Raw genomic sequence first — 27,492 nt, 5'->3', positions numbered from 1 at the left:
TCGCATCGAGTTTTACCAAAATAAAACAACGCTCGGACACCGAATCCATTTAATATGGCTTCACTTCGTATCAACCGCGACAGACACGTTGACCTGGAGGTATTTCTCAATAGGTTTGATCCCGCAACATGCTTAAAGGTCGATGATCATCTGATCGGCGAGCATTCCGATAGAGTTCTGCATTTCGTCCAACGGTAGCCTGAATGTCCCAGACGATAAGCATTGGCGTACGCAGTGCACACCAAGATTCCCCAAACTGAATGGGCGGATGATCCTACCGTGGGTTGGTTCGTTTCTCATGACTTTGCATCATGATTTGACGTTACATCTTGTGTAAACTTCGCACTAGCGTGCAGATCGACATCAGCGGATAGGCGAGAATGAGAATGAGACCCGTGGTGATCTTCTCGATTCTTCTTGACATTAAACCCTTTCCACGCTCCTATAACATCGGTCGACCGTCATCATCTGACTTGCGAGGCCAGCGCTTTGGGATTCTGCTAAAAAGCTGAAAGCACAGAGTCGACGGTCAGCTGCATCACCAGATTCCACTCTTTCGATGCACTGCAATGATACAAACTGATCTCACGCAATAGACGGTGTCCCTTCACGAAGACGCGATATATGTTCATGGGTTCAAAGACGCGAATGAATATTCCTCAGAGCTATCACATTTTCTCGGTACTCGACTGTCTATGCTGGAGAACAGTGTCAAGACAGAGCCATCGAAAGTTTACCATGTTTGGAAAATACCGGGTTTTTATATTAAAAAATCAGCTTCCAGTTCCCTCAAAATCAACACTTCGTATTTCCAGACGTTCTCGCACGGCAAGCATAAGCCGACTTTCCTATCGCCATCTTCGGATCAAGAACGACGCTGCTTAGTATACGCCTGCAATCCTTCTCAGTCTGCTTCTTCATGACTTTATATACATCCACTCACCTCCGTTCGCTTCATGAAGCTTAAGAGTTCCGTAACAACTTCCTCCTGGTTCTCGTAAAACGCGGCGTGACTCCCTCCCTCAACCACATGCACCTTCAGGTTTTTGAAGTGATCACCGACCTCCTTCGCAAGTACTTCTCCGTGCACGTGCTTGTCCTTGCTCCCGTACAACAACAACAGCGGGAGCCCGTTCTTCCCCTCCTCGAAATACTTGGTCGTATCGTGCTCCCTCCCTGGAAGGAAGCTCATCACTGACGGCGGTGTGAGCGTCGCCATGCCGTACCACGAGGTTATCAGATCGAAGGGTATAGCAGCGGCATCGTTGAAACACGTATCCACAAGCTCCTTTCCTGTGGAGCGGGAGAGTGCAACGTCGGAGGTCGTGGTGAGACCAGGGCCAAACTCTACGATGATCTTGGAGATCGCGAGCACACTGGACGTTGTGCAGTGCGGGATGGCGGCCAGGAGGACGACGCCCGAGAGGGTGCCAGGTGGAAGGTGCGCCACGACGTCGACCGCCACAGTACCTGTGATCAATGATCGACACGCCAGTCAAAGGAGAGAACCGATAAGTGCGAAGAATGCGATGTACCTCCATAACTCCTATTCAAAAGTGAGTGAAAATAGTAAGACTGACGGCATGGGTCCGTACTCACCATCCGACGTGCACAGGATTCTTCAGTCCGAATGCCTCGATGACTGCGGCATAGTCATCCGCCCACAATTTAGACACGTATGCCTCCTCGGTATCCGGCTTTCCGCTCCTGCCCTGCCCTCGCTGATCGTAGCGGACCTAGCTCAGACAAATGCACATTTCATCAGTACGCCCTCCACACCGACGCTGGTATGCCCCTCACCAAGTACACTTCTGCCAGCAGTCTCTCGTCCTTAAATAGGTTGTCGAATATCGCCGAGGACAGGCCCAGGCCATGCGCGAGGACGATGCTTGGATTACGCGGGTCACCAGCAGCTTCGGCATAGATGGTAGTGCCATCGCTTGAACGAAGAGTTTTAATCACGGGCAAATATAGGGTGGACTTCAGTGAGGTCATAGCGATAATAAGGTACTCTCGCGGCCTGGGTCGACTTCTTCAAGGACGTGTGCTTTTCGGGCTATGATATATGATATGACGGACCAGAGAGTAGTTGCGCTCGTGGTAATTCCATGGCTGGAGGCCTGTTGCAGAACGCGTCAAACGTAGATCGTTGTCAGCTCCTCGGCCCCCGGGGTGTGACCGAACTCCATACTAGTAGGATGAGGCCATCACGGGCCCGTCTTGGCCTGATGGCACGTAGGAATCCCCGGTGTAGGCGGTGTATCCGATATCAAGGGTCTCCACAAACGTGAGAGGCGTGCAGCCATCACCTCTCAGCTTCATGACCACAAGGCGCTCTGCATCTTCGCTAGTACTATCCGAGCATGAGCGTGAGTTCTCTATCATCTGATGTCAGAAGAGACGATGGAGATGGGTTCGCACGCCTCACATCCCGAACGCTCGTATTGATTCTTGAGGCACATGCTCCTTGGGATCATGCGAGCGGGCAGTTCAGAGCAACTACGTGATGGTTACAGCATGATGCGACAGGGGCTGCGCCGGCAGAACGGGGATCGTCCTGCCACGTTTACTACGAGTCCTGCACGTACCATCATATCAACCACTTTCTCCAACCGGTCAATACTTCAATACCAGAGGGCCAGTTCATTTGGCTGCGCTGAATTCCTGATGGCAACGGGGTGCTGTGATATACTTATAACGCGGAAACAGGTGCATGAATGTAGCAATTACTGCAGACACTAAGAAACGACTCTGATGGAAATGGTCGGCGCCGTGACCGGTTTGATGACAGGCGCAAACTTCCTTCATCATGATTGTCAACAGACCTCCAGTAACAATCACGCTTTGCTGCATCGCCCTCGGTCTCTATCGGTCGTCGACTGTTCCTGCTGAGACAAGAAGCATTGTCGTGATGGCAAATGAATTGAATTTCCCTCCATCATATCAAAGATGTCGTCTGGCTCAGGACATAGCCTCGCATGGCTGGGAGCGATCAGCAATCCGCCGCTCTGCAGATCCCGGTTGAGGTTGGGTTGATGTCAGTTTCTATATCCAATGTTCGGCTGAAAGTAGGTTCCAATCCAGACTTTCATGACTGGGAACTTTCCAAAATCATGCGTTCGTCCCGATCCCGTCGGTCATACCGACTCGACGAAGCCTGTAACAGTGGATAGTATCAACGGCAGGTAGTCTAAGGAGGCTATGATCGTAAGTTTCAATAAGCATTTTCAAGTCATCACGACATAGTCCCTTGGCCATTAGTGCGCTGATGGTGTTCTGGGACAACTGATGGTCTTCTGAACATGAGGTATCTTGCTTTGTCATTCTCCGAAGAATAGACGCACTCGAGGGCGTTTAGGATCCTTGGTTGTCCGATTTATACTAATTGTCGATAATTCTATTCGATACTGGACCTCGCAGTTCAAAATGCGATCCAAACTGGGAACTGAAGACTTTTCTGTGATCAGACAGTCCCACGCCTCTGACGCTGCTAAGTTCCGGGCAGATGACTTTTAACCCTCTATGACAATCCTATGCTGCGCGCATCAACGGACAGCCTCATGTCCCATAGCATGATCTGATGCTCAATCACTTCTCCCGTCCTGTTCGCACTGACCGCTCTTTTTATGGTTAAGTAATGATGGGGCAGGGCATATGGCGCGCTTCCAATCTACTCCACCACGGCGGTACTTGGGGCAACCTCGGATACGTGCTTGTCGCACGCCATCGGAAAGGCATTGATTGCCAAGGTCATGCAGCTGGACCTTCTTCCGACATACTCTCGTTAGCCATTGGTGACGCTGCCTCCAGGCCGATGATAATTCCCTGCAACCTCTGGAAGGCGTATGCTGCTTGACTCTATCCATCATGTCCACCACTGATGCTGAAGTTCGCCATGGACTGTTGAGTGAGTACATCACGTTATATCTACTGCGGCATCCATACTGACATTGCCCATCCAGCAATGACTGTGGTATCGGCGGTACTCCCGCCGATAGGTATCCTCCTCACTACCTTCCGCCTCTACGAGCGGACAATCCAGCGCCGATTATGGTGGGATGATGCAGTAGCCGCGGTTACGCTTGTACTCGCCATCATCTTCACGGTAACAGACGAGCTGCTTGTCCGTCTGCGCGAGTATCCAGGTAGGGAAGCTTACGACCTCTCCTTTCATCTGCATTTCATCGACTGTAACAGGCGAGTTCTCCCAGGACACAAAGATTCATCTGTATTACATGTGAGTCTCACTTCATGTGCATCACAAAATCCCATGTTGACCGGACGACTTTGCAGGGGTGCTATCTTCTATTATCTGGTGACGTGGTATGCGTGTCGAGTTGGGATGACGCAGATACATTATGCTTACGCGCCGATCGTAAAGGGGAGCTAAGGTCTCCATCCTTTTCACCATCATTCGCCTGCTGCTTCCGGGGAGATTTCGTCGAACCCTCGGCCTTTTCACTGTCGCGTTCCTCGTGGCAGTATCGGTGTTGTTTGCGCAGGTATTTTGGGTCTGTGAAACAGAGCCTGCCTGGAAAAAAGAGCAGCCACCGCAGTGCGATCTCGGGCGAAATGTCGCTATAGCTCAAGTCATATGTGAGCCAAATGCTTCGATATCTTAACGGAGCGGAAGCTCATCGGCTTGTCGATTGATTTCAGGTGATGTTACTACCGACGTAGTCCTCATTGCAGCACCGGTGTCGCTCGTCTGGCGAGTCAAGTTGCAAAGACCCCAGAAAATTCGAATCATAGCCATCTTCTCCACTTCAATAATCATGACAGCCGTCAGCCTCTACCACGCAGATCTCGTGCTTAGGGATGCGGGTATATCTGAAGACATCGCAGCCGTAGCTCAGGTTCGTCGCGGAACGCTTTGCTATTTGGGAATGACGTGATCTCACCATCCCTTAGGCGTCAGTCAGCTTGATTGTCGCTAATCTGAACGTGATTGTCGCTCTCATCTTCCGCATATCCTCCGATAGTGCGGACGCGCGCCCCGCGTCAGCCGGCATGAAATCTATATTGACGTTTGGAAGCGCGGGGAGGCGCACTAAGAGGGCGAACAACCTGCTGTCGACCACATTCTTGATGTCCGACGAGGGAATGACCATACCCACCTCCGCTATTGTGCTTCAAGACCTGGGTAGTTCCACGCGCGAGGATGCTGATAACATGTCAGATATGGCGGGTGTGACCGATATGGATAAGAAGGATAGTTTGATGGAGAGGAAGCGAGCAGAGGAATCGGTATGAGGTATTGGCTTGTACTAGTAGCACCACATTATGCCGGTCGTGCCCTCTGTCGTATCCTCTCTCTTCTGCTATTGACTTCCTGGTCTCGAAGTGCATGATGTCCATGCTCTCTGGTTAAACGCTGATGATGCGTCCTGTTCAAAAGGGCTGTCTCCAGTGTTCATGGACTGTAAGTAATCGTGCAAAGCGTTGGAAACAATGGTCTTCTGAGTTCACGGCAGTTGCTTAGCGGTCGGATGATTGTTGAACACTATGCTTTGTTGGTACAATTATATAATTCAAGGACGTTCATCACAAATTACATATAACGATATTTCGTCGACAGAGGATAGATTATGCTGACTATAGAACTGATTGTGTTGCTGTAGCAATGACTTGGTGTACAGTGTCGTCGAAATACTCAGACGGCCACTAGAGGCTCTTGGAACTCGTACCCCAACCAATCGCTCTGGTCGTCCTTCCAATACTCTTTGATGATATCTGCCGCCCGCTCAGCGACGGCGTATATGCATGCCTGCATATGTGCCGCAGGTACGTATGGCTGTAGAACAAGCGTCCGTTGAGCTGGCATACACACGCAGAGAAGACAGGTACTCGCCAGAACTGATGCATCAACCACGCGCAGACCTGACACACGTTTGACCCGTAAGTCCGGTCTGACTACTCCATCATTGCTGTTGTAAGGCGCCATGACGGCTGACCCGACCGGATGGAACCCGGAATCGGCGTTGCTCCGAGCGTATTCTTCGAGCTCCTCATCCGTGTTCGCATCTGCGAGTCCACGCGCAGCCGATTTGATGTAGCCAGCAAACGCCGGCGCCTCCAGGAACTTCTTCGCAAGCTTGATACCGTGGACCAACGCAAAGATGTCGAATGGCTCTACAAGCAGTCCGGCATCCACTAATGGGTATGCAAAAGGATCATTGGAAGCCAAAGTGATCGAGCCACCTGTTTGACAGACGCGTTACTGGAGTTCTTTTAAAATGAATAGATCAACTTACGTGAGGCGGGAGAAACAACGTTCGTGACAATGGAGAAGTAGTTTCCCGTTTGATCTTCTGCAAATGTGATAGATGGGAAGTAGCCGTTCTGGACCGGCCCGAACGAATCCGGAGACGTCGTCAGCTAAGGATTATAAACAGATGCATGTTGATCTCACGTTGAAGATGAACTCCAGATGAGGGGACGCGATGCCTGCTGACGGATCCTTCAAGTCGTGAGATGAAATCAGCTTGCTGCTAAGCCTTGACCAGGCAATCTGCGTGGCGGCATCCTCCCCATACAATCCGGTTCCTGTTGTCTCCCACTGCTCGAAAAGCTCATTCGCTAGCGTCTCGTTGCGGTATGCCTCATCCCATGTGGTGATATTCGAGTTGACATACCAGGCATTCACGAGAGAGGTTTGGTCCATGAGATTCCGACCGACGTCCTTGAGGTCAACTAACGGCTGAATGTTAAGCGATCTCAAGTAGTCTGCGTCGCCGATGCCGCTCAAGAGCAGGATCTGAGGAGTGTTGATAGAGCCCGCTGACAGAATCACCTCCTTCCTCGCCTCGAAAACGACCCGGTTGCCTTTCAAAGAGATTAGATTCCATGTGATATGAGTGGCCTGTGCAGACGTACTAGATGCACTCTGGGCAGTTTCGACCTTGGTGAAGGACAACATTCCGTCCGTGATGCCGGCCGCAAGGAGTCTGGTCACACGTGTGTCAATCAGAACATCCAGGTTTGAGCGATTCATAGCCGGCCATAGGTATGAAGTCGCGGAACTGGTTCGTTTCCTGTCTGCTGAGACGGAGCCCACGGCCCAGCCTGTAGAGGTAACGTGAGAAGGCAAAGGTATCACCCCAGCATCATGGCAACACACCTAGGCCCATGGGGTATCCCGAATTCATGTCAATGTTGTATGGGAACAGATGAGATAACTCGAAGCCCGAAGACAGGACAGGTTCATCGAAAATCGAGGAAGAAGCGGGCAGACTGATCTCGACGGGTCCATGCCAGCCATGTACAGCTGGGTTCACCTGGCCGCCGGTCTTGCGCCGCGTGTTAGGCGGGACCAAAGCCTCACTCTGCGAAATCATGTGCATGGTCAAGATGTGGCTAAGTAATGATACCGAGCTGGCGTACCTTTTCCATGTATGGGAACATATTGTTCCAGGACCATCCATCGTCCTTGGAAACTCGCGCATAACGGTCATAGTCGTCCACAGACCCCCTTGTCCACACCATGTGATCTTCAGACGAGTTGAGGACTCTTCGATGATTAATGCGAAATGAGCGTATACTCACTAATACTGCTTGAACCTCCCAATACAAAGCCATGGGGGTAATTGACCGTTCGATTCAAAAGCCCACTCTGCGGCGTTGTAGTTTGGTTCCACGCTATTGAAGTATTGGGAGACAGTTCCCCTGATAGAAAAGGGACTTGATCCTTGATGTTTTCCAGATTGCTGATATGTGATTTGTCAAAAACTGTCGACCATATTCGCAGCGTGTACTTACGACACGCCAGCTTCAATAACTAGCACAGAGTGAGATGGATCCTCGGACAGCCTATGTGCAAGCACGTTGCCAGCAGTACCCCCTGCGGCGCGTCGTTTTTAGCGGCCCCTTTACATTTTTGATCATGAACAGATGCGTACCACCAACAATGATGAAGTCGTATGCTGAATCGGTCACGTCTGTTGGGTCTGTGTAAAGCTTTCCGCCATTTACCATCGGCCACCCGACAGCAGCCAGTGTCAAAAGAACCCGAGACTTCATGGTGAGGAGATTGTAGTGGTGAAAGTACAATGCGCCTTTTGGCCTTCAGTGCAGCCGCAAAACTCGATGCGATCCTTTATAGCCAGCTGGGTACGCCACCACCTGTCTAACATTGCCGTGCGTGACATTGCCTTGTGAATCGTGTTAATCGCTGAGACACGCATCTGCCAAACACAACCGGGTTTTGACGTGACCGCTTGTGCAGAGTCACACATAGACAGCTACATTGCCCTGTTGAGCGCAGGTTTCATCTGATGTCGTGCATCGCATATTCCTGCTGCGCGATGTCTCAATGAGCACATGCTAATGTTCTCCTATCCGCTATCCGGGTGACCCCATCGGGCCCGAAGGTTTGCGCCAATTCGAGGAAGTCGGGCTCGTCATCCGCCTCGGCGATGATTTGAAAATACGAGGCGATGGATCGCGGACGAAGTCCCATTAGCGATTCGATGCGTGAAACAAGTAGAGTATCGAAACACTTGCTAAACGCCTGCTCAGTGTCACGATGCATGCCTGAATGTGTGAAGGCAGAATGCAGGGCCGTGATGGTCTCCAACAGCGCTTTTTGCCGTTTGTCGCTGTAAGGCTGCGCATTCTTAATGGAGATACTCAGCAAGTCGCCTTGATTCGGGAGAATGCCTTGAAAAGTTGAAATAACGACTAAGAGCACGCTTCTCAAATATCAGTCTGACCATGTCAACACGGGAAGTTACTGCTCACTGCCCATACGAATCATCAAGTGCTTCAGTTATGCCGTTATTTCACACGTCGTATCAGAGCTCGCATCGCGTTACTGATCAGGCAACTCCTCTGATCGTTCGGTGATTCGCTCGACGCCGGCCGTATAGCAAAGCCGTATGTGAGCGGCGACAGCCTCTACCCTGAGAGCGCGTTGTCTCGTTTGTCTCGTCTTCGATCCGTGGACGTTGGACTTTCCTGCAGCGAGACCACGCGCTGGAATAGAGCGCGCCTCCGTGCCACGGATATATCTTCTTCCCATGTAGACTCCCACCTCGAGCGGGTTTATGGCTACTGGAGAGTTCTTCGGCATCCTAGGAGCATCCGAGGGTCCCGGCAACTCTGCACAGTGAGCGCTGACGTTCAGCGACGTTATATCATATTGTCTTTGATGCGCGGTTGTTTGACGTAACATTGGAATGCGAAGCCGAAATAAGGAATATCCGCTATGTCGCTCAGGAACAACGCAGCCACAATTCCAGTTAGAAGGCAAAGGGCGAACGCTGTGCCGACGCGCGGTGATGGACTGAAAGGTTTGACACTAATGCGATGATAGACGCGTACATGTGCCGAAATGCACGGAGTCATCAGAAAGGCGGTGCCATGACTAAGTATAGAGGGCTTAGCTGCGAGGCCTGATGCAATCTTTGTCAGCCGGGATTGAACAACTTGATCACTGTTTGCACAGAGGTCCGTGGGTTACCTCCAATTGTCTTATTTATGCTGTGCCAAAGCGTGTCAGACACCGGATCGCATATTTCAATTCTCCGTTGCACGAACGAACGTTTGTCCGTTATATGCTAGGCCAAACAGAACATCGGAGCGACAAAGTTTAGAAGGCCATTTTCAACTTCAGGGTCTGATGCAGAGTGGGAAATTTGGGCCTATTCTGAATCCTTCTCCCGCCAGAAGCTGATAGAGATCGCGAAGCATAGCAGCGCATTGGATTTTTCGGTGACGAGTGAGAGACTTGGGTGTGCCTTTTCATGATGATCACCAGCCTGGTGATGTGACGAAGCTTGACATCTGTATGCTGTTCAGCCCATGATGACGACCATGCGGTGCTGCAAAGAATTGCGACTCAAATCAGCGATCAATGGAGTCGCAACAGAGCGTTGCGAACGCTGGAGAGTGTTTCAGGTATGTTCGGATACATCAGCAGCTCGAAGAGAACGGCTTGATATAAGACTTGCAGAAAGTCGAATCTTACAAAAACCTGAAGCCTAGAAACGCTCCTTGAGTTGCCACAATGTCTCTGGCCAAGATACCTCTCCTGCTCATCGTAGCGATCAGTAATCACATAACCTATACACCACCCAACCCGCCTCCGGCGAAGACGGAAATCATGAAGGACATCTCGCTGGCAGAACGCTTCTTCACCAGTATCTCCAGACAAATTACAGCAATGTTCAAGGTGAGCACCGCAATGCAGAGTTTGCCGAGATCAAGCAGGTACTGAGACGAGGACGTTGTCGTTGTGCAGATGGCCGGCTGGATCGTTACCATCTGTGAAATAGCAGTCATCCTCGCACAGGCATACCCCTCATCCAGACTCGCGGGGATAACCGAGGACCATCTTGTGGTCGCCTCGCGCCACTCGACGTACACGCCCCAGATCACGCCCACTTTCCTTCTTGTCTGTGGCCTGGCAGCAGCCACCGCCATGCTGCGACTGCTAAGCTACAGGGTGATGGGCCGACATTTCACGTACGAGATGACCCTGCTCGAGAACCACAAGCTTTGCACGAGCGGACCATACTCGGTCGTCCGCCACCCAAGCTACACCGGACTGGTCATGAATGGCGTCATGTTCCTCCTCTGGATAACGGGCGACGGATCGTGGGCGCGCGAGAGCGGGTTGTTCAACAATCCGGTAGGGATGGTGGTGACATGGTGGTTCGTGGCGTCCCAAGTCTATGGGTGCAGTAGCGTCCTCTCCAGAATGCCGAAGGAAGACGAGGTCTTGCGGAGGGAGTTCGGCCAGCAGTGGGTGGAATGGGCGGACAGAGTACCGTGGAGACTGGTGCCGGGTATACACTAACGATCATATGTGACGGAACCACATGAGCATAGTCAATCGTTCCCGTAGCGAATCCCGCTGCAGGTGTGCATGTCGCGGTCGTCGCCCTCTCTGGGCGCTCCTGGGATTCTCGTTGGCAATATTCGCAATCGGTATTAACGGGCATATCAATCGTAGCACGGGGATTCACAGCAGAAGACTCTAAATGGAGATCGTACCTATCACGAGTCAATATTATATCGGCAAGTCAACATTGTGCTATTATTGCTACCAGCGGCTACATCGCACTGTATAGTATATTTAGCACAACAAAAGCTTGCAGATGAAGGTAGAACCTAGGTTCGTGATATCCGAGCGAATCCGCATGTGGGAACATATTTCAATTGTTGAGGAGAAATTTGGGAGCCACTTGCGAGGCTGCAGCCGTGTTCAGCATGTCACAGTTACAGGAGGTGACTCTGATGGTGGGAGGATGATAAGTGCGCAGTTGAATAAGTGCGCAGTTGAATGAGAGGGCGACTGGTCATACTACTACCGTCACATATTCTCGTTGCCACTGGTACGCATGCAACCGCCAGAGGAAGACTGCTTGCCATCTTCAATACAATGATGGACATATGCAAAATAAAGATAAAATTGACACAAAGCTGTCGAATGAGACTATGCATTTCAAGAGCGTAACATGGGTAGCTTCAGCAAATGGAGTCATCGTGTTGACTCTGCGAGGTCTGCGAGATGATCGATGAAGGGGTCCGTGAGTCACGCTCAGTTACAATATAGTCACAGTGATTGTCACGCCTGGCTGAGCGCCTCTGATTCGCTCTCACTGGCCAAGGAATATCCAGAGCCTGCAGAGAATCGACAGGATTTCATGCTCTGCCCACGGAATCCTACCTTGCTTTGAATTATACTCGGCATTCTACACTTTTCTGGGCTATACAATTTGACTCTGGGATCGGAAGGTCATCATGGTTGAAATTACCATCCGAAAGAGATCACGGACTGAAGCAGTGGTCACACAGCGCAAGTTCTTCAAGAAGACAGCCCGAGGGAAGGTCGTCAAAGGTACATACAGCAAAACACTTTATATATGATGACACTGAATCATCTTTGGAGCAGTACTTCGCGAAAGATACCTACGGGACGATGTAGGATGCGGTATACACGGCTGTAGCGTGTGTTCAGACACGACCCAATTCAACCTACCTTCCACTGGGTCGCTCGAGCATGAGCTCTTCCCTGATGGGCATTATATTTTGCCGGATACCAATGAGTTCCTCTCCCAGGTGAGTGTATATCTGATTGCCTACCGAGATGCCAATGCGGCTGGACGTCTTATAAAAGGATGAATGGTCGATGGTTTGGGTTTGATCGACACCTGATGAGCGTTCTTCTGATTGCCCTTCGGTTCACTGTCCACGCTGGGGTATCTTCGTCTTCAATGAATGGCTCTCTGCGCGTCGCTTAAGCTAGTCTTTGGGCCTAGCTATGCATGCAAGCAGTGCAGCATCGATTTGGGGACGTCTTAAGCGTCACGTCCCGCATGTCACTCCGTTTGAGGATGGAGTGTGTGCTTGGGGCGAGAGGTTGGTCTCTATATTTTCAGGCCGGGAGGGTGCCCGTAAATGGCAGCTATGTCAGGATGGTTGTACCTTCGCAGAGTCAAATTCAGTGTTTGTTCCGTGAGCTGGCTTTCGGGTGCGAGCGAACCGCCGCTTCATCGCATATAGTGCATAGACATGGTACGAAGGCCCTTGAGTGCAGGAGGTGAGGCCTCCTAGACAGTGGAGGGTGTCATCACACTTTACGATGTGCCTTGAAATTAGGCAGCTGGTAGAATCCGGATGATGGACTCTTAATGATCCAGCCAGAACGCTGTCGTGTTCTGTTGCGCCCATATGACGGTGTCTTATTCCAGTGGGACCACATGCGTCGAGTAATTCGTGCAACTGACTTGTTCTTACCTCAGATGGATCTGTTCGAGTCCGATGCCTTTGCTCCTCCATTGATCTTGTTGCAAACCGTCGTGGAAGAAGTCCGGCATCGCTCGCTGCCGCTCTATAATCGACTGAAGACACTCATGAAGACTGAGGGCAAGAAGATTTGGGTCTTCTACAACGAGTATCGCTCGTGAGTCTAATGTCTACTTGTGATCATCCTCTAATACTCAGAGCCTACTGCATAGTGAGACAGCCATCATCCGCGAGGAGGGAGAGTCTCCTAACGACCGAAATGATAGAGGTATGACTCAGTCATAACCACATCGCGAGTGTGGCTGAACGTACACTGCTAGGCATCAGAAAAGCTACAACGTGGTACAACTCACACATATCTCTCGCACGCCCTCCTGTTCGCGGCCAATCAAAACGAGTACTGCCGACTGTCGTCCTTCTCACAGACGACGTCGCGAACCGTCAAAAAGCGGAGAAAGACGGACTAAATTGCGTGTCAGGCAAGCTCTATCTCCCAAAGGCTGTTAATGTGCCCTGACAGGCGCTATCTTTAAGTCCGAAAGTATGTAGAAGGAATGAAAAATCCCGCCAATCTTCTCGATTTGCTCTCGACGGCGGTATCAGAAGAGATCGAGCCAACGAAAGCGGTAGCCGCTCGCCAAGCTTTGTATCCAGATGTTCGTGCCTGTCGTGCCTTACCGGCCTTTCGCTTACGCTACCATTTTAGTATTTGTCGCTGTCAACGCTGCTTGCCGGAGTCAAGTTCGGCCAGCTGCATCAAGGCCATTTCAATGCGAATCAATATAACTATCTTGAGGTAACAGACTTCTGCCAGCCAGCTCTCGCTCGAGCTGACGAGACGCCTGATGTAGGGGAGTGTGCCGGTACCAGCTCTCGACAAGCCTATCCTACTTATCGGACGCGAAAATATGAACCGTGCTGTGCAGGGAGACATCGTCGCCGTCGAAATCTTCGACGAAAAAGAGTGGAAAGCACCTGCAGATGAGGTTGTCGATCAAGAGAGTCAGTAATTCATCGCTAGTATGATCTAGCTTGGCTGACCTGAGCTGCCTAGCAACGCTCAGGAACGATGATGCCGAAGAGTCAGAAGAAGAGGAGGACGATGAGGAGATTCTCGCTGAGCGTCGTGTAGTGCAGGCTGAACTCGCGAAAAGACAAGCTGCCACAAAGCAGCCAACAGGGCGCGTCGTTGGAATTATCAAGCGCAACTGGAGATCGTGAGCTCACAATGCCCGCTCTGCGATGTCGTCACTTACACGCACTGCGATATCTAGATACGTATGCCACATTGACAGCACCTCGCTAACATCGTCAAGCACCACCTCGCTCTCTCAACAAACCGTGTTCGCGACCCCAGTCTCACGCCTCCTCCCTCGCATCCGCATGCGTACACGCCAGGCACCAGCGCTCCTCGGGCAGAAGATCCTTGTTACGATCGACAAGTGGGACAGCACGTCGCGATACCCCGAGGGCCACTTCGTGCGCGCACTCGGCAAGGTTGAGAGCAAGGAGGCCGAACAGGAGAGTCTGTTGCTGGAGTATGACATCCCGTACAGGCCGTTCGGAAAAGCTATTTTGGATTGTTTGCCGCCTGAGGGCGACAGTTGGGTCGTTCCGCCGAAGGACCTTACTCACCCGGAATGGAGGGATAGGGAGGATTTGAGGGACCTGATTATTTGCAGCATAGATCCTCCAGGTTTGATTTAGGACGCTGGGCATTATATGTGTCTCGTGGCTGACGCGGCAACGTATAGCTTGTCAAGATATTGATGATGCATTGCATGCTCGTCCACTGCCCAATGGCAACATCGAGGCGGGCGTCCGTGAGTCACCTCGATTTCCTCCATTCCTTACCTAATATATCAGTGTAGATATTGCCGATGTCTCGCACTTCGTGCTTCCGGACAATCCAATGGATCACGAGGCCGCGGCAAGAGGAACGACCGTATATCTCGTTGACAAGCGAATAGACATGCTGCCAGCCCTCCTTGGAACGAACCTGTGCTCTCTTCGACCTCACGTTGAGCGCCTTGCGTTCTCAGTAATTTGGGTAGGCAATGATATGAACGAAACTTGACATATACTGACTCTCATTGACAGGAACTGACTCCTGAAGCAGAGATTGTCAATGTTCGGTTCAAGAAGTCCGTGATTGCCTCGAAGTCGGCGTTCACTTACAAGGAAGCGCAGACTCGAAAGGATGACCCGTAAGTACAATCATCTATGAGACTATGCTATCGTAACCACATATGTGTCTCCAGGAAGTTGAACGACGATTTGACGAGGAGTATCCGGCTGCTCAATTCGCTCGCTCGCAAGCTAAAGGAAGTCAGAATGGCCGCTGGTGCGCTGAACTTGGCCTCCCCAGAGGTCAAGATACAGATGGACAGTTCTGAGTCATCGGATCCGATCGATGTCGAGCAGAAGGAGCTGCTGGAAACGAACAGCTTGGTGGAGGAGTTCATGTTGCTTGCGAACATCAGTGTGGCAAGGGAGATCGAGGAGGCGTTCCCGCAGACTGCCGTCCTCAGGTGAGTGATAATTCCTTATGAGCTTGACTCCATGCTAATCTGTTCCGGTATAGACGGCATCTTCCTCCTCCTCGAGCGAATTTCGAGAAGCTGCAAGATATACTGCTCAAACGCAGGGGGATGAAGCTCGACGTGTCCAGTTCCGGAGCACTTGCGGCCTCACTGGATAAGTGCATTGTACGAGCTATCTCTACATTACCGGTTGGCAGATTGTTGACACACGGCTTCTGCAGGATCCAGACGAGCCTGCATTCAATACCCTTGTCCGCATCATGGCGACACGCTGCATGTTAGCTGCGGAGTACTTCTGCTCCGGAAGTGTCGCACGGGACACATTCGGACACTATGGTCTGGCCATGCCGATATATACTCACTTCACCAGTCCTATCCGACGCTATGCCGGTAAGTCATTACAGTGCACCTTAACGTATCCATTGCTAAGTAGGCCTGCACAGACGTGCTTGTCCATCGCCAGCTTTCTGCTGCAATAGGCTACTCCTCTCTCCACGCGACACTGCACTCGAAGTCCCATGTCGAGCGTGTGCTCGATGTGGTGAACCGACGACATAGGATGGCTCAGAGGGCTGGCCGAGCAAGTGTGGAGTTCTACGTCTCCTTGGCGCTGAGGGCACGCGGGGAGAAAGGATCGACGGTTGAGGAGGCTTTTGTAATCAGAACGTTCAGAAATGGCGTAGCCGTCTACGTGTCGAAGTATGTCCCATTTCTCTCTTTTGTGAGCCTATTCGACATTGTTCAACTTATGATTGTTATCAGACTGGGCATCGAGGGCCTCGTGACGTTCAAGCAGGAGATCCAATTTGATGCGGATGCGTACACTATCACGGTGCCTTCCGCGACCAAGCCCTCCACTATTGCTGTGTTTGACAAAGTCAAGGTCAATGTCGAGATCGAAAAGGACAAGAACACCCAACGCGGACGAGTGAAGATGTTTCTGGTCAGTCCCATCGATTCGCGAAATCTTTAGCAAAACATCGCCTCTGTTTGTATCGGGCTATTGTGGCTCCTTATATCATTATTGGTCGGTATGTAAGTGATACATGGCATGGCCGTGTCGCTCCGGCTTATATACATGACCATCAAATTCCGTTACTTTCGATCGGGCTGAGCAGACGAATTTCTGCGACACGTACTGTCATGCCGGTGTGGCCACCTTAAAAGCCGTCACTCGACGCATCCCAACTTTCGCTCTCGCGCGTGCTATGGGGTCAACATATCAGAACAGAGTCCAGCCTGCAATAGAAGACGAAGAAGAGCTGTTCTCGAGCGCGTAGAGCGCAATGTAGCTATGTGCCACCTCACAATCCTTCAACTAATGTTATCTAGCCCACAGCGGGTAGCAAGTTCATTTGTACATAACCAGGTACTTGAAATCACAGGTGAGCAATGCTCACACAGGTCTCTTCTTCCCGACGTTCCCGGTGATATGCTGAAAACAACCAAATTCCACTAGATTTATAGTGCAACGCAGCTTACAAGTAATCACATCGTCCAGAAGTACCACCGAAAACAAAGCTTGAGCTCTTCGCACGCCTAAATTCGTGATGTATGCAAGGATTGCTATCGCGGTCGACAAATCATGCTCGGGCGTGGATACGCCATGAGCGTTCTATGATTGAATGATATGATGAACTACAATTGCATCTGACGTTGCGAGGACTGACCATCCCAGATCCACACCTTGTCAGTCTGCTTCATTGGAATGGGATGCAGTGCCTCTGCATGTCTGGCGAAAGCATCGGCGGATGGACCACCTGAGGACATCGAGCATCCACCCTTACAGGCCGCGCGTCTGTCGTCAGCGTCTTGCGGCGGAAACGCGCTGGGATATGCTGTGGCACAGGAGAGGGTGCGCGAGAAGAGGATGAACGACTTCGCCCTGTTGCAGAAGGGCAACCTACTCAGAACATTGCTTGGCAGAGGTCTCGTAGTATAACGTACCTTCACCCATTGATACCGTACTGGACTTGCTAGTAGGACGAATGCTAATCATGCCGTTGTCTTACGAAGCCTTTTAAGCTCTACCGTGCAAGGTTAGTTGTGACGCGACGCGGCTTTGACCTAGTACCTGATCTATTGTAACAGGTCTCGCACCGATCGTTGGAGGACGTCGACTCCACATAGGTGTCTCAAAGGGCAGCGGTCGAGATGATATATATCTTTGAATGAACACAATGATATCGGAGTGGCGTGCCGTCTGACGCTCTTATCCTTGACCACATGGGCGGCATAACATGTCTTCGAGGATGTAAAACGGAACGCTTTGGCCATATACAGGTTGCTGCGATCTCATGCTGGAGCATCGAGAGGATAGACCAGCGAATACATTCGCATGCGCAGGTCCTAGTTTGCATACGGTGAACCCGTCAAGATATCAATTAACGTTGAACAGTGAGCAGTTTTCTGCGAACCAAGCGGAGATACTATGGAGATGGGTGTTTGATACAACTCAAGACAGCTTACAACGGAGCAGAAATTCAACAAAGACAACATCCATCGTCCTTCAAAGCAAACGGGACGGGCACATATCAGTGGGATTCGCCCCAGCTGCACGAAGCGCTTCCGCGATAGCGAATCCGATGTCCTCAGCTGACGGCTGGCGAGAGGCGGAAAGACCTTCTGCATCAGAACCGACGTCTGATGGGAGTTCGGAGAGACTGGAATCGCTCTCGCTGGCATCGCCATTTCCTTCTGTGCGGTGTTCCAGAGACTTGCGCCCCCTGCCAATATAAGCGCGGACGCCTGGTCGGACATCCTGGTACAGCAGATCCACATCCTTCGGAGCTGCGTGCAGCTTCCACGATGGATCGGCCGTACCAATGAAGACCCTTCCCGTAGGCCACGTTTGTTTGGAGCTTGAGGACCGAGCAATAACGCCCGGATTGCGGTGTGAGCCAGAACTAGGACCTGCTGGTGTGGCAAAGGCATTAGCAATGTTGCCAGCAGCCTTGACCACGATTCCGCGCATATCTTCACCTACAAAACCTTGACCGACACGCTCGCCTTTCAGAGTGTACACTGCACCCCAGTAAGTACCACTGCGAAAGTGTTCATTGCGATTGGCGGGTAGTGGTTTCGGGAACACTAAACGTGTGGAAGACAACACCGATCGCCGTCCTTTCACAATCGCTTTAGGCTTTTTCTTGGTACGACCGCGCAGTTCGATGTCAAGGGTCTCCAAATTAACTCTTCCTGGCTGTGGAGGAACGTATTCCTCACCGCGCTTCCTGGTGCACGCAGTACAATTACATGTGTCTGTGCACATAGGGCAGGTGAAAGACTGGGCATAGGCATCGAACTTGATGTCTGGATACCTATGTGTGTTCAAGGATATATGAGCGTTCCGCGGATGCACGGTCAAGATGGAGAAGCAAGTTGGCGCCAAAAAGGGAAATGCAGTGTCGGAAGACCCAAGATAAAGCAATTCCAACTCCTCGAAAAAAAGAGAATTTGCTGGCAGACCTTTTGACTACACACACGACACAAAACAGTTTCCCGCACTTTTCACCAGTCTCCTTGATCTCGGTACAGCGCATCTTCTCGTGAGAAGTGGATCTCCGGCACTGATGGCAGAATGTAAGCGCTCTTGCATGATATTGTTTCTTGGGCGACGTCTTGGGTTTGGCGCCGGAAGCAGACAGCGCGATCGACCCATCACCTTCAGCTGTATCTGAACCCTGCTTAACGCCTGATTCATTCGGAGAGGAGAAATCAGGTTCGGAAGGCGAAGAGCGTTGCATCGCAAGCGCCCGAGCTGTCGGTTTCCGCACTCGCTTCCCAATGACAACTTCTGGTTCAGCGAAGATATTCGCTTGTCTCCCAGGTCCATCTGAGGTCAAGGTACCCACTATCGGCTGACGTCTCACGGGAGTGAACCTGGATGTTGATTTTCGTCTCTGCTGTGGCTTGGATTTAGATCTCCGTTTAGGCGAATAAGTTTTCTCGTGGTCCTCGTCGTCCCATCCGACTTCATCCTCACCCGAGGACGGCTCTGACCGGTCAGAATCACCGAGCTCTCGGCTCCGCATCACCTTTTCCTTCCCTTTTCCTTTCCTCTCTGTCTGGCTACCGTTCATGGTCCCCTTTTTAAGCGAAACCGCGCCTCCAAGTAATGACGGATCAATGGTGCCGTTCGCAAGCCCGATGGTCTGCTCGGGCCTCGGAGTTGGATCAACGGTGTTTTCGTGCATTTGATGCAGGCCGCTGTTGGCCTTTGCGAGGACGTTTCCCTCGGGCAGCTCCTGTTCCGCATCAGCCTCTATCATGAACGGGCCGTTCGAGGGACCAGGCGCACCGTGTATCCACGGGTTAACGGCGCCAGCAGCCGTACCCGCCTGATACGCATCATGATCTTGCATTTGCATCTGCATCTGTGCTTGCTGATACGAAAGCGGATAGCCCGTTTGCATGGTCGCAATTTGATGAAACGGGAGAGCATTGGTGTGCATGAGCAACTGAGGGTGCACTTCGGATAGGTGGGTCGGCAGATATGGTCTGCCCTGTGCGTTGAAGTATGGTTGACCTAGGACACCCGCATTATCGGCTGAGGCACCGTTCGTGCCGGTGTGCAAAGGGATGGGCCCAGATGTGATCGCAGGTATGCGCGCCATGGATGAACTGCCCTCTTCCTTTTCGACGTTCATATCATGTCGGGCCTCGGCATCAATCTGCAAGTGAGTGTATTCCGCGAGGTGTTGATGCAGCTCACTGTCGCTCAGCAGATGCTCAGATTCTGTCGGTGGGCGGTAACTCTCGTCGGTCGTGAGCTCTGACAGCGAGCGAAACCTCGGGCGCGCAGAAACTTCGTCCATCGCTGGCATGATCTCCACCTCCTGATCCACTCCTTGCCACGAAGGATACAGGAAAGGCTGCGAGCGCTCCCCTTCCTGGCCAACCTGGTGTGCCGCTTTCATGGGATACCCGTTCCTCTCCTTGCCCTTGCCCTTCCCCACCCTCTTCTTCTGCATGGTCCTCATCGTCGTTGCCAGCACCTCCTCCTCGCTTTCCTCCTCCTCCTCCCTCATCTGCTTCGTCCTCTCCTCTTCCTCTCGTGAGCTCTCTTCCGCGACCCACGTCCTCCACCACTCTGCGTGCGGCCACAGGTGCCTCAACGTCACATACCACCCGATTGCAGTCGGCGACGGCGGCTCGTCTATGTCGCCCAGTGGCGCGAGCTTTGCGGGGAAGTACTCATCCAGAGGGTCCCCTGAGTGCAATGGCAAGGTGGGGGAATGGAGCTGCGGTTCATTGTCATGCGATAGCTGGTGCGACGGAGAAGATGCAGAACCCGCCTCCGACATCACATTGGTCGTGGATGACTCAGCGCTCGTGAGCTTTGGCCGTTTGCGCGGGGTGAAAGGAGGTGCTGATGGATTGCGCTTGTGCGGGATGAGCGCCGCGAAACGGGACAGATACGGATCCGGTAAGGGCTGCTGAGAAGTCGACGCGGAGGGCTGTATGCTTGCGGACTCTGTCATAGTCGCATGCGCCTCGACTGTGGGACGTCGGCTCGGAAGCGCAGTGTTTACGGTTTTATCTCCTTGTATAGTCTCGGATACGCCCTCAGAAATGTATACGGACGTCCCGCTATCTGTTTGAGCTTGTTCTTCCGTCCTCCAGGCAGCAATCGTCGCCTTGAGGGTCCGGATCCTCTCGCTCGCTTGCGTTTTCGTCAGCCTCCGCCTCGCCTCCACTCTTTCCAGAACCGTCTCCTTTTCTTTGCTCTTGCTCTTCCGGCTCAGCACCGCCGCCTTCTTTCCTCCACCAACTTTCGCCTGCCTCCCTGCGCTCTTCCTCCCTCTTTTCCCGGCCTGTTCCTTAGTTGCCTCATCTACGCGGATGAGCTCCTCGCACTGCTCTGCGGGTTGATACGACACCCGCGGACGGTCCGCGGGAAGTGGAGGTATGAGGATATATGCGAGATTGCGGGTCGGCTTCCTGGGTGCTGCATGTGCAAGAGGCCGAGTGAAGCCACTTGGAGAGGCTTCGAGGGAGGATAGCGGGGACGAACCAAAGGTAATCGAGACTGACTTTCCACCTTTCCGCTGGGCCGGGGACGGCGAACCCGTGTAGGAAGACAGCTGCGAGCCATCTGTATTCTTCTCCGGAGAAGGTGAAGGTGTGATTGCTGACAAAGGCGACGAGTCTCCATTCAGCCTCGATGTATCCTTAGCTATACCCCGAGACAAAGGCGATTGTGACGAAGATGCGACCTGCGATGTTTCATTTAGCATGGTTAACGCGCGTACATGCAGGAAAGAAGTCGTTGAGAGCATAACAGCACTCACGTTCGCGCTCGCTGGCGTCACTGCCGCAGTGTTGACAGTGGCGTCGCTGGCCGTGCCGAATACAAGCCCGGTGAAAGCTGGCTCAAAGTGCGTCTTGACATGGACCGTAGCTGTATATGCGGTCTGTAGCTGTTCAGAGCCTATCTGATCGGCAGGGCCAGCCTGAAAATGAGAAAATGAGCAGATCAGTTGTGAGGATGATATGACGGCGTTTAGATGAGGGGGACGGAGACGGAACCGATGGAGGAATAAAGGAACAGATTTCACAGGAATAAAGATCAATGCTTACATCTGAATCTGCGCCCGTAAGGTCTATAGCCACTGCCTTTTCTGCTCCGTCTGCGGAAGGCATACAATCAGAGGCACTAGGCGCCGTACCAATGACATCAATTTCGTCTGATCTAGTTCGCTCCAGTTGTGACATCTCTAGTAGCAGAAGTGCGTCTTCCACAAGCAAGTTATCGCTTGCGGCAGGCACTGTTGGATCCGTCACTGGCGCAGGCTCCTCGATTCGCGAGTCTTGGGTTTGAGCACTCGAATGTTCGTTCAATTCGCCGCCATTCTGATCCTCATTCGCTCTCGTTTCTTTTTGGCCTTCTGATAGATCGACAGAAGGACTACCTCGTGTGGCAGCGGCGTTCGAGGCTTCTTCGCCTGTCTGCAGCCCAGCTGACTGTGGATTCTCCGTGCCGGTCTCCTCTTCATCCTCATATTCCCCGTCCGCGTCTGCATCCGAATATGCTGACAGTAATGCTCCCAGCGTTGTCTCTTTCTCATTGTCGTGTTCGTCGGGGAGGGAGGGCGGCGATCGTGCGGGTGTGAACAGTGGTGTGTGCGATGCGGACGGGGACATGGATGTGGATATGTGGAGCAATGGGGCAGTTAGCATCGCGTTCTGTAATTGCAATGTAATTGTCAGAAATTGTTCGTTGACCGTTGCGAGTCGAGCGGATCAGCGGGCGTACCGATGCGGATGGCATACTTGAGAGCACGGCGACGCCGTTTGGACGGACTAATGATGAAGACTCGGGCATGTGAATCCCGTTTACGGTGTTTGAGGCAGCTGATCCCGAGGTTTCAGGCGCATTTTCCTGTAATGTAAGATATACTCAGATAAGGACGGCCAGAAAGCATGTAAAAATGAGAAACAGTCGCTTCTTAGGCACCATAAATGTGAAAGATGAAAACGCACGACTCGTCACCGCCCCCGTTCTCGATAATGAAGAAGCGCTCGCATCTTTGTTTGCAATAAGTGGAACGAAGACAATGTTTTTCCCGCATCGCCGGCAAACTCAACTGCGGCCTTGCAATGTGCAAGAAAAAAGGAAGATTGACGAGATCGCTTTTCCCTACGCCGCCACTCACGGAGCAACGGCCACGAGTATGATCTATGTACCCCAAACATGCTGAGAGGCGAGGCAACCGGACAGCTTGGCTTGCCATCGAGTCGAGCACGCCGATGGCGTTTATGAATCCGATCAACACATTCGTTATTGGACGTCTGCCGCTACACGTTTGCGAACGGTGATCGTCTGTTCGATGGATGTCATTCCCGTAGGGGTTTGCCGAAAACAGATGCACACGAGAGAGAAATTGATGAAGGCGAAAGGGGCATTGACTCCGCGCACCGTATAGTTCGTATCGTTTGAGTCATCTCTCTGTGACTCAACAGCACGTTTCTCGCCTTTCATCCCAGCTGAACCATTGTCATTCGAGGCAAGAGGCTCGTCATTCGCACCGCTGGGTGCGCTTGAGGCCTCTGCAGGCATAATCATGGAGCTTGTAGACTGCTCGCGCTGAGGAGATAAAGATCCAATATGAATGTTTGCCGCAAAGACAGGAGGAGGAACCAATTCTGATGGCGCCGACATTGGGGGAGAGCGTGACGGATGTCGAGAAGAAGGGGTGCTGAGGCTGCCGTCCCAGTTAGCGAGGGCAGAGTAGGCACTCGAGGGCGCCATGCAGGTTGGGCTTGAGAGTTAGCGGCGAAATCGAGTGAGCGTGACACTCGCGGTCTGCGCGCGAACCACCCGTGGGAAACACACGTACAGTCACTCGGGATCACACTATTGTCACACTCCCCCATGAGCGTCGAGCATCCTGACAACTTCACTTGAGCTTGAGCTTGAATGCCTATAGCGCCAGTACTGCTTTCTCTCTCGATTTGAGACTACCGATATCCTCTGTGCAACTCAGTACTCAACGACGAAGCACTGGATAAGTCGTCACGCGCATGGAATAAATCACTTGTTCGAGAACATATGGAAACCCGTTTTCGCTGGTCGTCAGATGATACCAAGTTCGTATCTGACCGTATTGAACTTTCTGGTCAAGGATCACTTATCGCAAACGACGCTGCCCTCAGTCTACTCGCATGAAGCTTGCATCAGTCTCGTCGTTCACGCCTATAATTCACGGTCAAGATGCAAGTGTGCATTGCGTGCACGGCTATCAGGCAATCTCGAATACCAGTGCTGTCTTCGCGTTTCTCGGAGATCATCGCTTATTCTTCACGCTTAAGCATCGAACGAACAGCTGCAAATATCGCTGAAAACAACGCAGCCGGCTCCGTACAGCGATGCTTATATGGTCGTCTTTGTGTTGGTAACGGCATAAGTGTTACCTTCACCCGAGTTGCTTCCCTCAGAGGCTTCATATGTTCTCGTGATAGCTGAAAAGGTCAGGCGCCTAAAAGCATGCAACGAACACTCCCATCATGTTCCACACGGACTGCATCGGCAAATATGGCTCTTGTTCTCATCGCTTCTGCTACATGTACTGGCGCCAAGGCACAATGCCGTTTATGATCGTGTCGCAAGTCCCAAGCCGACATAACTTCTCCTCCATATTGACCTCAAGATTCTCTGCGTGTGTTCTATGCTACTCAAAACGCCCACCGAGAATGTGTACGACCATTTCCCCGCGGGCCAGTGGCCCGATACCCAGTGTCTCGAGAATAGCGCCTTCCATCAGATCTGCATGACTACCGAACGATGCGCACAGCCAACCAGCGACCTCACCATGCAATTGATCTGCCAAGGACAGCACTCGATTTCCATGGCACTCTCGACAGCCCGTGTGCGAATGATCCATAGCGTCAAGGCACTCATAAGGCCAGGCAAGTTCGCTGTGAGAAGCAATCTTAACCTTCGTTCCTTCTTTTCCCCCTCGTTCCTTCTTGTTTCTGGCGGCAGGGCTGCTTCGTTCGTTTCGTTACTAAGTCCTGCTTATTGGTCTCCTTCGGCTCGCCCTTTGAGACGGTTTACTAGATCGTGGATCAGTAGCTCGTTTGAAATTCTGAGCCATGCGCGAATTCGCTCTGCTATACTTGGCAACATTCCTTCCTTTATGGGCTCTTGCCTCCAACGACTGGACTCAGCCATGCCTTGACGGCACATGCTCCTACGACGTCGACGGGCCCGTCTCCGGCTCGGTGTTCATCGTAAGTAGCCAATCCGATCTGTCCACCTTCAAAAAGCACTTATGCCGCATGCTATCGGTAGTCCGGCTCATCCACGGCCATCTCTGACCTCACACAAGCAGCGGAATGGGAGATCCTGGACTGCGACGCGAATAGCACAGCACAAGATATCCGCGCGGTATGCACAAACACCACCTCTGGCTGCTCTCATCTACTACAAGGAGGCGCGGTCGATACTATCGTTAGGTTACCCGAGAACGTTCGTCCTTATCTAGTTCATGTGATGCTCTGCTTGGAATAGCTGAAGTGAGCACAGTGCACGCAAATGCCTTTCGCAAGAGTTGCGGCAATTTGGGATCATGAAAACCAGACGACCGCTTTCGTGCGGCGAAGTAGGCTCTTTCGCCGCGAAACGATGCCCATCGTCAAAGGAATCAGCTTGGATACAACATTCAGTGCGATCGACCCATCTCGGTACGCGTGAAATATTCTGATAATTAAAAAATCAACGTGAACACCTAACAATATAGGAACGGGAATGTTACGTTCGTCTTCCAAGGGGGTATCCCCAACTCTAACGTGGATTCATCGTCTGCGATCCAAAAACGGCTTCTCAGTGTAGGCTCCGTCACGATTTCCAGTCCCTCACCGAGCTGACGGCCGGACATGCTCTGTTTATGACCCATTAAGTTCGACTACAATGACATATCTACCACGGCTGTCGTCCACGCCAGCAACACGAGCACACTCTTCAACGGCACGCTCTCCTCCGCGAGCATCATCAGTGGCGACTCCGATCCCTCCGTCACCGTCAGTGGGAACGTCGACTTGATGGTAGACTCGAACGTGGATGTGCAGCTGCAGTACGGCATCGTGATCGCTGGAAGCGTCGTCCCGCCCGACTTGACCGGGTTTGAGCTGTTTACTGGTGTGTGCGCCGATGAAAGTGTGTAAAAGGTACTCATGGTCGGTTTCGATTGTGCAGGTATGAACGGCTCGATCACTGGGACGTTGAGCGTGGATAGCCAAGCGACGGTGCGCAGATCTCTTAACGCTGTTTTCCCGGTCTCCGTACTGAGGAGACGTGTTATCCATAGGCTATCTTTGATACCGGTGCAATCCAGCTCTTCCAGGTCGGTATCCCGGGATTAGACATCCCCGGGCAAGTCACATCTCATACGTTCACCTGCTTTGACTTGGCTGACGTGAAGTTGTCTCTAGGATCCTGAGCATAGGCCCGACGTTCCAGGTTTCCGCCGAAGCCACCGTAGCGCTCGCTGTCGGTCTGGACATGGACATCGACTTCAACTACGATATCAATAATGCGGAACTGTACTTCCCGTCGTCTGCCAGTGATATCTCCAGTGCGAACGTTAGTGCAGGGTACTCCAGTGAGTTGTGACCACCATAACAGACTGATGCAAAGGCTTATGTTGGCGCAGATGTCAACGTCATCTCAGGTCCAAACTCCACAGCTGAACTAACGATCACACCCCAACTAACACCCAGCGTACGCTTTCTCCTTCCTTCTTACCCGCATTGCGCTCTAAACGTCACCCAACAGATCTTTTTCGGTATCAATGTCCTCGATGGCACCGCAGATGCCACCATCAGGCTCGCCCTCGACGCCTTCGCCATCGCGATCCTCTCCCTGCAGGACGACGCAGGCGCCTCCACCGCTTCCAACTGGAGTAACACCACAGCGAGCGCTTCCGGGTTCGGAGGGGACGTAAACCTCGAGGGTGGGCTCAACATCACCGCAAGCGCGGATGCCTCGCTGTTCGACCTCTTTGAGGCGGGAAAGAGCATCACGCTGTTCTCGAAGACGTTCGAGCTGTTCCAGGTGCGTATCGCCCACGTTGCATCGCCGTCCAGCTTTTGCTCACGCTGTTCACGGTTGCAGAAGGACTTTGGTAATAGTGCTTGAGGCTGTCAGCGACAGCGGAATTTGGCGACACCTTCGTAGTCGGACTTTGTTCTTCGAAGTACCAATCATATAAGTGACACCTATTGATTTCTGATATTGTCCTTCAAGTTACGGAGGTCTTGTATTTACAGGCGTTGTACTAAACGGCTGAGGATGGCACGTTGTGGACGTACAATTCTCGTCACAGGCTTGCGACTCGCTGCGAATCGAAGGAACGCTGTAGCCACAGTGTTCTCACCGTGCAGCTCTAGGGCATCTATATCTCCACACAGCTTGTCAAGTTGGATGACTTCACGGCCCGTCATGTGGCGGCCTTGTCTCCCGCATACAATCGCTTGGTTTTACTCGATCGACTCACACTTCCTGGAGATACGCAGGCGGCATAATACCGATATGACTATGTGTGCTTTTTTTAAATTGTTATTATTCTGTTATAAGATAACCAATATGGAAAAACAAACCTATCTATGGGTTGAACACTGATGGTGAAACGGTATCATGCTTGCCTTCCATCTTTGGAAATCCGATAATATGGCAACAGGGACTGCTCAGCCCCCA

General features: G+C 52.0%; 8 protein-coding genes across 8 annotated transcripts; 4 read left to right on the top strand and 4 right to left on the bottom strand.

Annotated features, from left to right (window-relative positions):
- Positions 1-629: 629 nt before the first annotated feature.
- LAESUDRAFT_731823 (alpha/beta-hydrolase) lies at positions 630-2,116 on the bottom strand. Its single transcript, XM_040910122.1, has 5 exons — positions 1,801-2,116; positions 1,600-1,736; positions 1,536-1,546; positions 944-1,470; positions 630-892 (listed from the first exon to the last, which is right to left on the bottom strand). The coding sequence occupies exons 1-5, from the start codon at positions 1,993-1,995 to the stop codon at positions 866-868; spliced, it is 897 nt and encodes a 298-aa protein (XP_040758629.1). The 5' UTR covers positions 1,996-2,116; the 3' UTR covers positions 630-865.
- Positions 2,117-3,618: 1,502 nt separating this feature from the next.
- On the top strand, positions 3,619-5,499 carry LAESUDRAFT_687446 (uncharacterized protein). The gene is made up of 7 exons (XM_040905953.1): positions 3,619-3,907; positions 3,963-4,145; positions 4,198-4,237; positions 4,294-4,323; positions 4,382-4,596; positions 4,660-4,856; positions 4,912-5,499. Exons 1-7 carry the CDS (start codon positions 3,868-3,870, stop codon positions 5,251-5,253), a joined length of 1,047 nt encoding a protein of 348 aa, XP_040758628.1. The 5' UTR covers positions 3,619-3,867; the 3' UTR covers positions 5,254-5,499.
- A 9-nt stretch (positions 5,500-5,508) lies between these two features.
- On the bottom strand, positions 5,509-8,163 carry LAESUDRAFT_521914 (GMC oxidoreductase). Its single transcript, XM_040902794.1, has 10 exons — positions 7,899-8,163; positions 7,759-7,840; positions 7,546-7,706; positions 7,384-7,490; positions 7,121-7,325; positions 6,877-7,065; positions 6,413-6,825; positions 6,255-6,342; positions 5,852-6,201; positions 5,509-5,794 (listed from the first exon to the last, which is right to left on the bottom strand). The coding sequence occupies exons 1-10, from the start codon at positions 8,017-8,019 to the stop codon at positions 5,654-5,656; spliced, it is 1,857 nt and encodes a 618-aa protein (XP_040758627.1). The 5' UTR covers positions 8,020-8,163; the 3' UTR covers positions 5,509-5,653.
- Positions 8,164-9,928: 1,765 nt separating this feature from the next.
- On the top strand, positions 9,929-11,055 carry LAESUDRAFT_687444 (uncharacterized protein). The gene is made up of 2 exons (XM_040905952.1): positions 9,929-10,171; positions 10,241-11,055. The coding sequence occupies exons 1-2, from the start codon at positions 10,007-10,009 to the stop codon at positions 10,796-10,798; spliced, it is 723 nt and encodes a 240-aa protein (XP_040758626.1). The 5' UTR covers positions 9,929-10,006; the 3' UTR covers positions 10,799-11,055.
- Positions 11,056-11,745: 690 nt separating this feature from the next.
- LAESUDRAFT_665008 (RNB-domain-containing protein) lies at positions 11,746-16,266 on the top strand (the record flags this gene model as incomplete). The annotated part of the gene is made up of 18 exons (XM_040905163.1): positions 11,746-11,842; positions 11,894-12,063; positions 12,747-12,907; positions 12,963-13,018; positions 13,071-13,252; positions 13,293-13,406; positions 13,457-13,546; positions 13,602-13,752; positions 13,805-13,967; positions 14,025-14,446; positions 14,505-14,573; positions 14,622-14,800; positions 14,851-14,957; positions 15,012-15,281; positions 15,335-15,458; positions 15,515-15,683; positions 15,737-15,992; positions 16,056-16,266. 18 exons carry the CDS (start codon positions 11,746-11,748, stop codon positions 16,264-16,266), a joined length of 2,991 nt encoding a protein of 996 aa, XP_040758625.1.
- Positions 16,267-17,731: 1,465 nt separating this feature from the next.
- Positions 17,732-22,898, bottom strand: LAESUDRAFT_521702 (uncharacterized protein). The gene is made up of 6 exons (XM_040902793.1): positions 22,779-22,898; positions 22,552-22,677; positions 21,876-22,481; positions 21,587-21,748; positions 18,762-21,511; positions 17,732-18,613 (listed from the first exon to the last, which is right to left on the bottom strand). Exons 2-6 carry the CDS (start codon positions 22,618-22,620, stop codon positions 17,803-17,805), a joined length of 4,398 nt encoding a protein of 1,465 aa, XP_040758624.1. The 5' UTR covers positions 22,621-22,677; positions 22,779-22,898; the 3' UTR covers positions 17,732-17,802.
- A 178-nt stretch (positions 22,899-23,076) lies between these two features.
- Positions 23,077-23,547, bottom strand: LAESUDRAFT_764202 (uncharacterized protein; the record flags this gene model as incomplete). Its single annotated transcript, XM_040913397.1, has 1 exon — positions 23,077-23,547. The coding sequence occupies one exon, from the start codon at positions 23,545-23,547 to the stop codon at positions 23,077-23,079; it is 471 nt and encodes a 156-aa protein (XP_040758623.1).
- A 1,183-nt stretch (positions 23,548-24,730) lies between these two features.
- On the top strand, positions 24,731-26,997 carry LAESUDRAFT_521646 (uncharacterized protein). Its single transcript, XM_040902792.1, has 11 exons — positions 24,731-25,028; positions 25,090-25,266; positions 25,324-25,481; positions 25,538-25,625; positions 25,698-25,935; positions 25,993-26,042; positions 26,105-26,169; positions 26,229-26,398; positions 26,450-26,517; positions 26,572-26,850; positions 26,911-26,997. Exons 1-11 carry the CDS (start codon positions 24,891-24,893, stop codon positions 26,932-26,934), a joined length of 1,455 nt encoding a protein of 484 aa, XP_040758622.1. The 5' UTR covers positions 24,731-24,890; the 3' UTR covers positions 26,935-26,997.
- Positions 26,998-27,492: the final 495 nt, after the last annotated feature.

This window comes from Laetiporus sulphureus, assembly GCF_001632365.1.
Source record: "Laetiporus sulphureus 93-53 unplaced genomic scaffold LAESUscaffold_70, whole genome shotgun sequence".
In the NCBI taxonomy this organism is placed as follows: Eukaryota; Fungi; Basidiomycota; class Agaricomycetes; order Polyporales; family Laetiporaceae; genus Laetiporus; species Laetiporus sulphureus.
The sequence above is the reverse complement of the archived record's forward strand: the minus strand, read 5'-3'. Positions and strand labels throughout refer to the sequence as shown.

Excerpts from the sequence above, each read along its gene's own strand:
- LAESUDRAFT_731823 (XM_040910122.1), bottom strand. The coding sequence starts at position 1,995 with ATGACCTCACTGAAGTCCACCCTATATTTGCCCGTGATTAAAACTCTT. Across the intron at positions 1,737-1,800 it reads TGCTGGCAGAAGTGTACTTG|GTCCGCTACGATCAGCGAGG; the intron begins GTGAGGGGCATA and ends TGTCTGAGCTAG. Across the intron at positions 893-943 it reads GCTTCATGAAGCGAACGGAG|GCGTATACTAAGCAGCGTCG; the intron begins GTGAGTGGATGT and ends GAAGGATTGCAG.
- LAESUDRAFT_687446 (XM_040905953.1), top strand. The coding sequence starts at position 3,868 with ATGTCCACCACTGATGCTGAAGTTCGCCATGGACTGTTGA. Across the intron at positions 3,908-3,962 it reads AGTTCGCCATGGACTGTTGA|CAATGACTGTGGTATCGGCG; the intron begins GTGAGTACATCA and ends TTGCCCATCCAG. Across the intron at positions 4,324-4,381 it reads TTCTATTATCTGGTGACGTG|GGGAGCTAAGGTCTCCATCC; the intron begins GTATGCGTGTCG and ends CCGATCGTAAAG.
- LAESUDRAFT_521914 (XM_040902794.1), bottom strand. The coding sequence starts at position 8,019 with ATGAAGTCTCGGGTTCTTTTGACACTGGCTGCTGTCGGGTGGCCGATG. Across the intron at positions 7,841-7,898 it reads CGACTTCATCATTGTTGGTG|GGGGTACTGCTGGCAACGTG; the intron begins GTACGCATCTGT and ends GACGCGCCGCAG. Across the intron at positions 6,202-6,254 it reads CGTTGTTTCTCCCGCCTCAC|GTGGCTCGATCACTTTGGCT; the intron begins GTAAGTTGATCT and ends TCTGTCAAACAG.
- LAESUDRAFT_687444 (XM_040905952.1), top strand. The coding sequence starts at position 10,007 with ATGTCTCTGGCCAAGATACCTCTCCTGCTCATCGTAGCGATCAGTAAT. Across the intron at positions 10,172-10,240 it reads AAATTACAGCAATGTTCAAG|ATGGCCGGCTGGATCGTTAC; the intron begins GTGAGCACCGCA and ends GTCGTTGTGCAG.
- LAESUDRAFT_521702 (XM_040902793.1), bottom strand. The coding sequence starts at position 22,620 with ATGCCCGAGTCTTCATCATTAGTCCGTCCAAACGGCGTCGCCGTGCTC. Across the intron at positions 21,512-21,586 it reads TGACGCCAGCGAGCGCGAAC|GTCGCATCTTCGTCACAATC; the intron begins GTGAGTGCTGTT and ends GAAACATCGCAG. Across the intron at positions 18,614-18,761 it reads GTCGTGTGTGTAGTCAAAAG|GTATCCAGACATCAAGTTCG; the intron begins GTCTGCCAGCAA and ends GAACACACATAG.
- LAESUDRAFT_521646 (XM_040902792.1), top strand. The coding sequence starts at position 24,891 with ATGCGCGAATTCGCTCTGCTATACTTGGCAACATTCCTTCCTTTATGG. Across the intron at positions 25,029-25,089 it reads TCTCCGGCTCGGTGTTCATC|TCCGGCTCATCCACGGCCAT; the intron begins GTAAGTAGCCAA and ends TGCTATCGGTAG. Across the intron at positions 26,170-26,228 it reads CCGGGATTAGACATCCCCGG|GATCCTGAGCATAGGCCCGA; the intron begins GCAAGTCACATC and ends AGTTGTCTCTAG.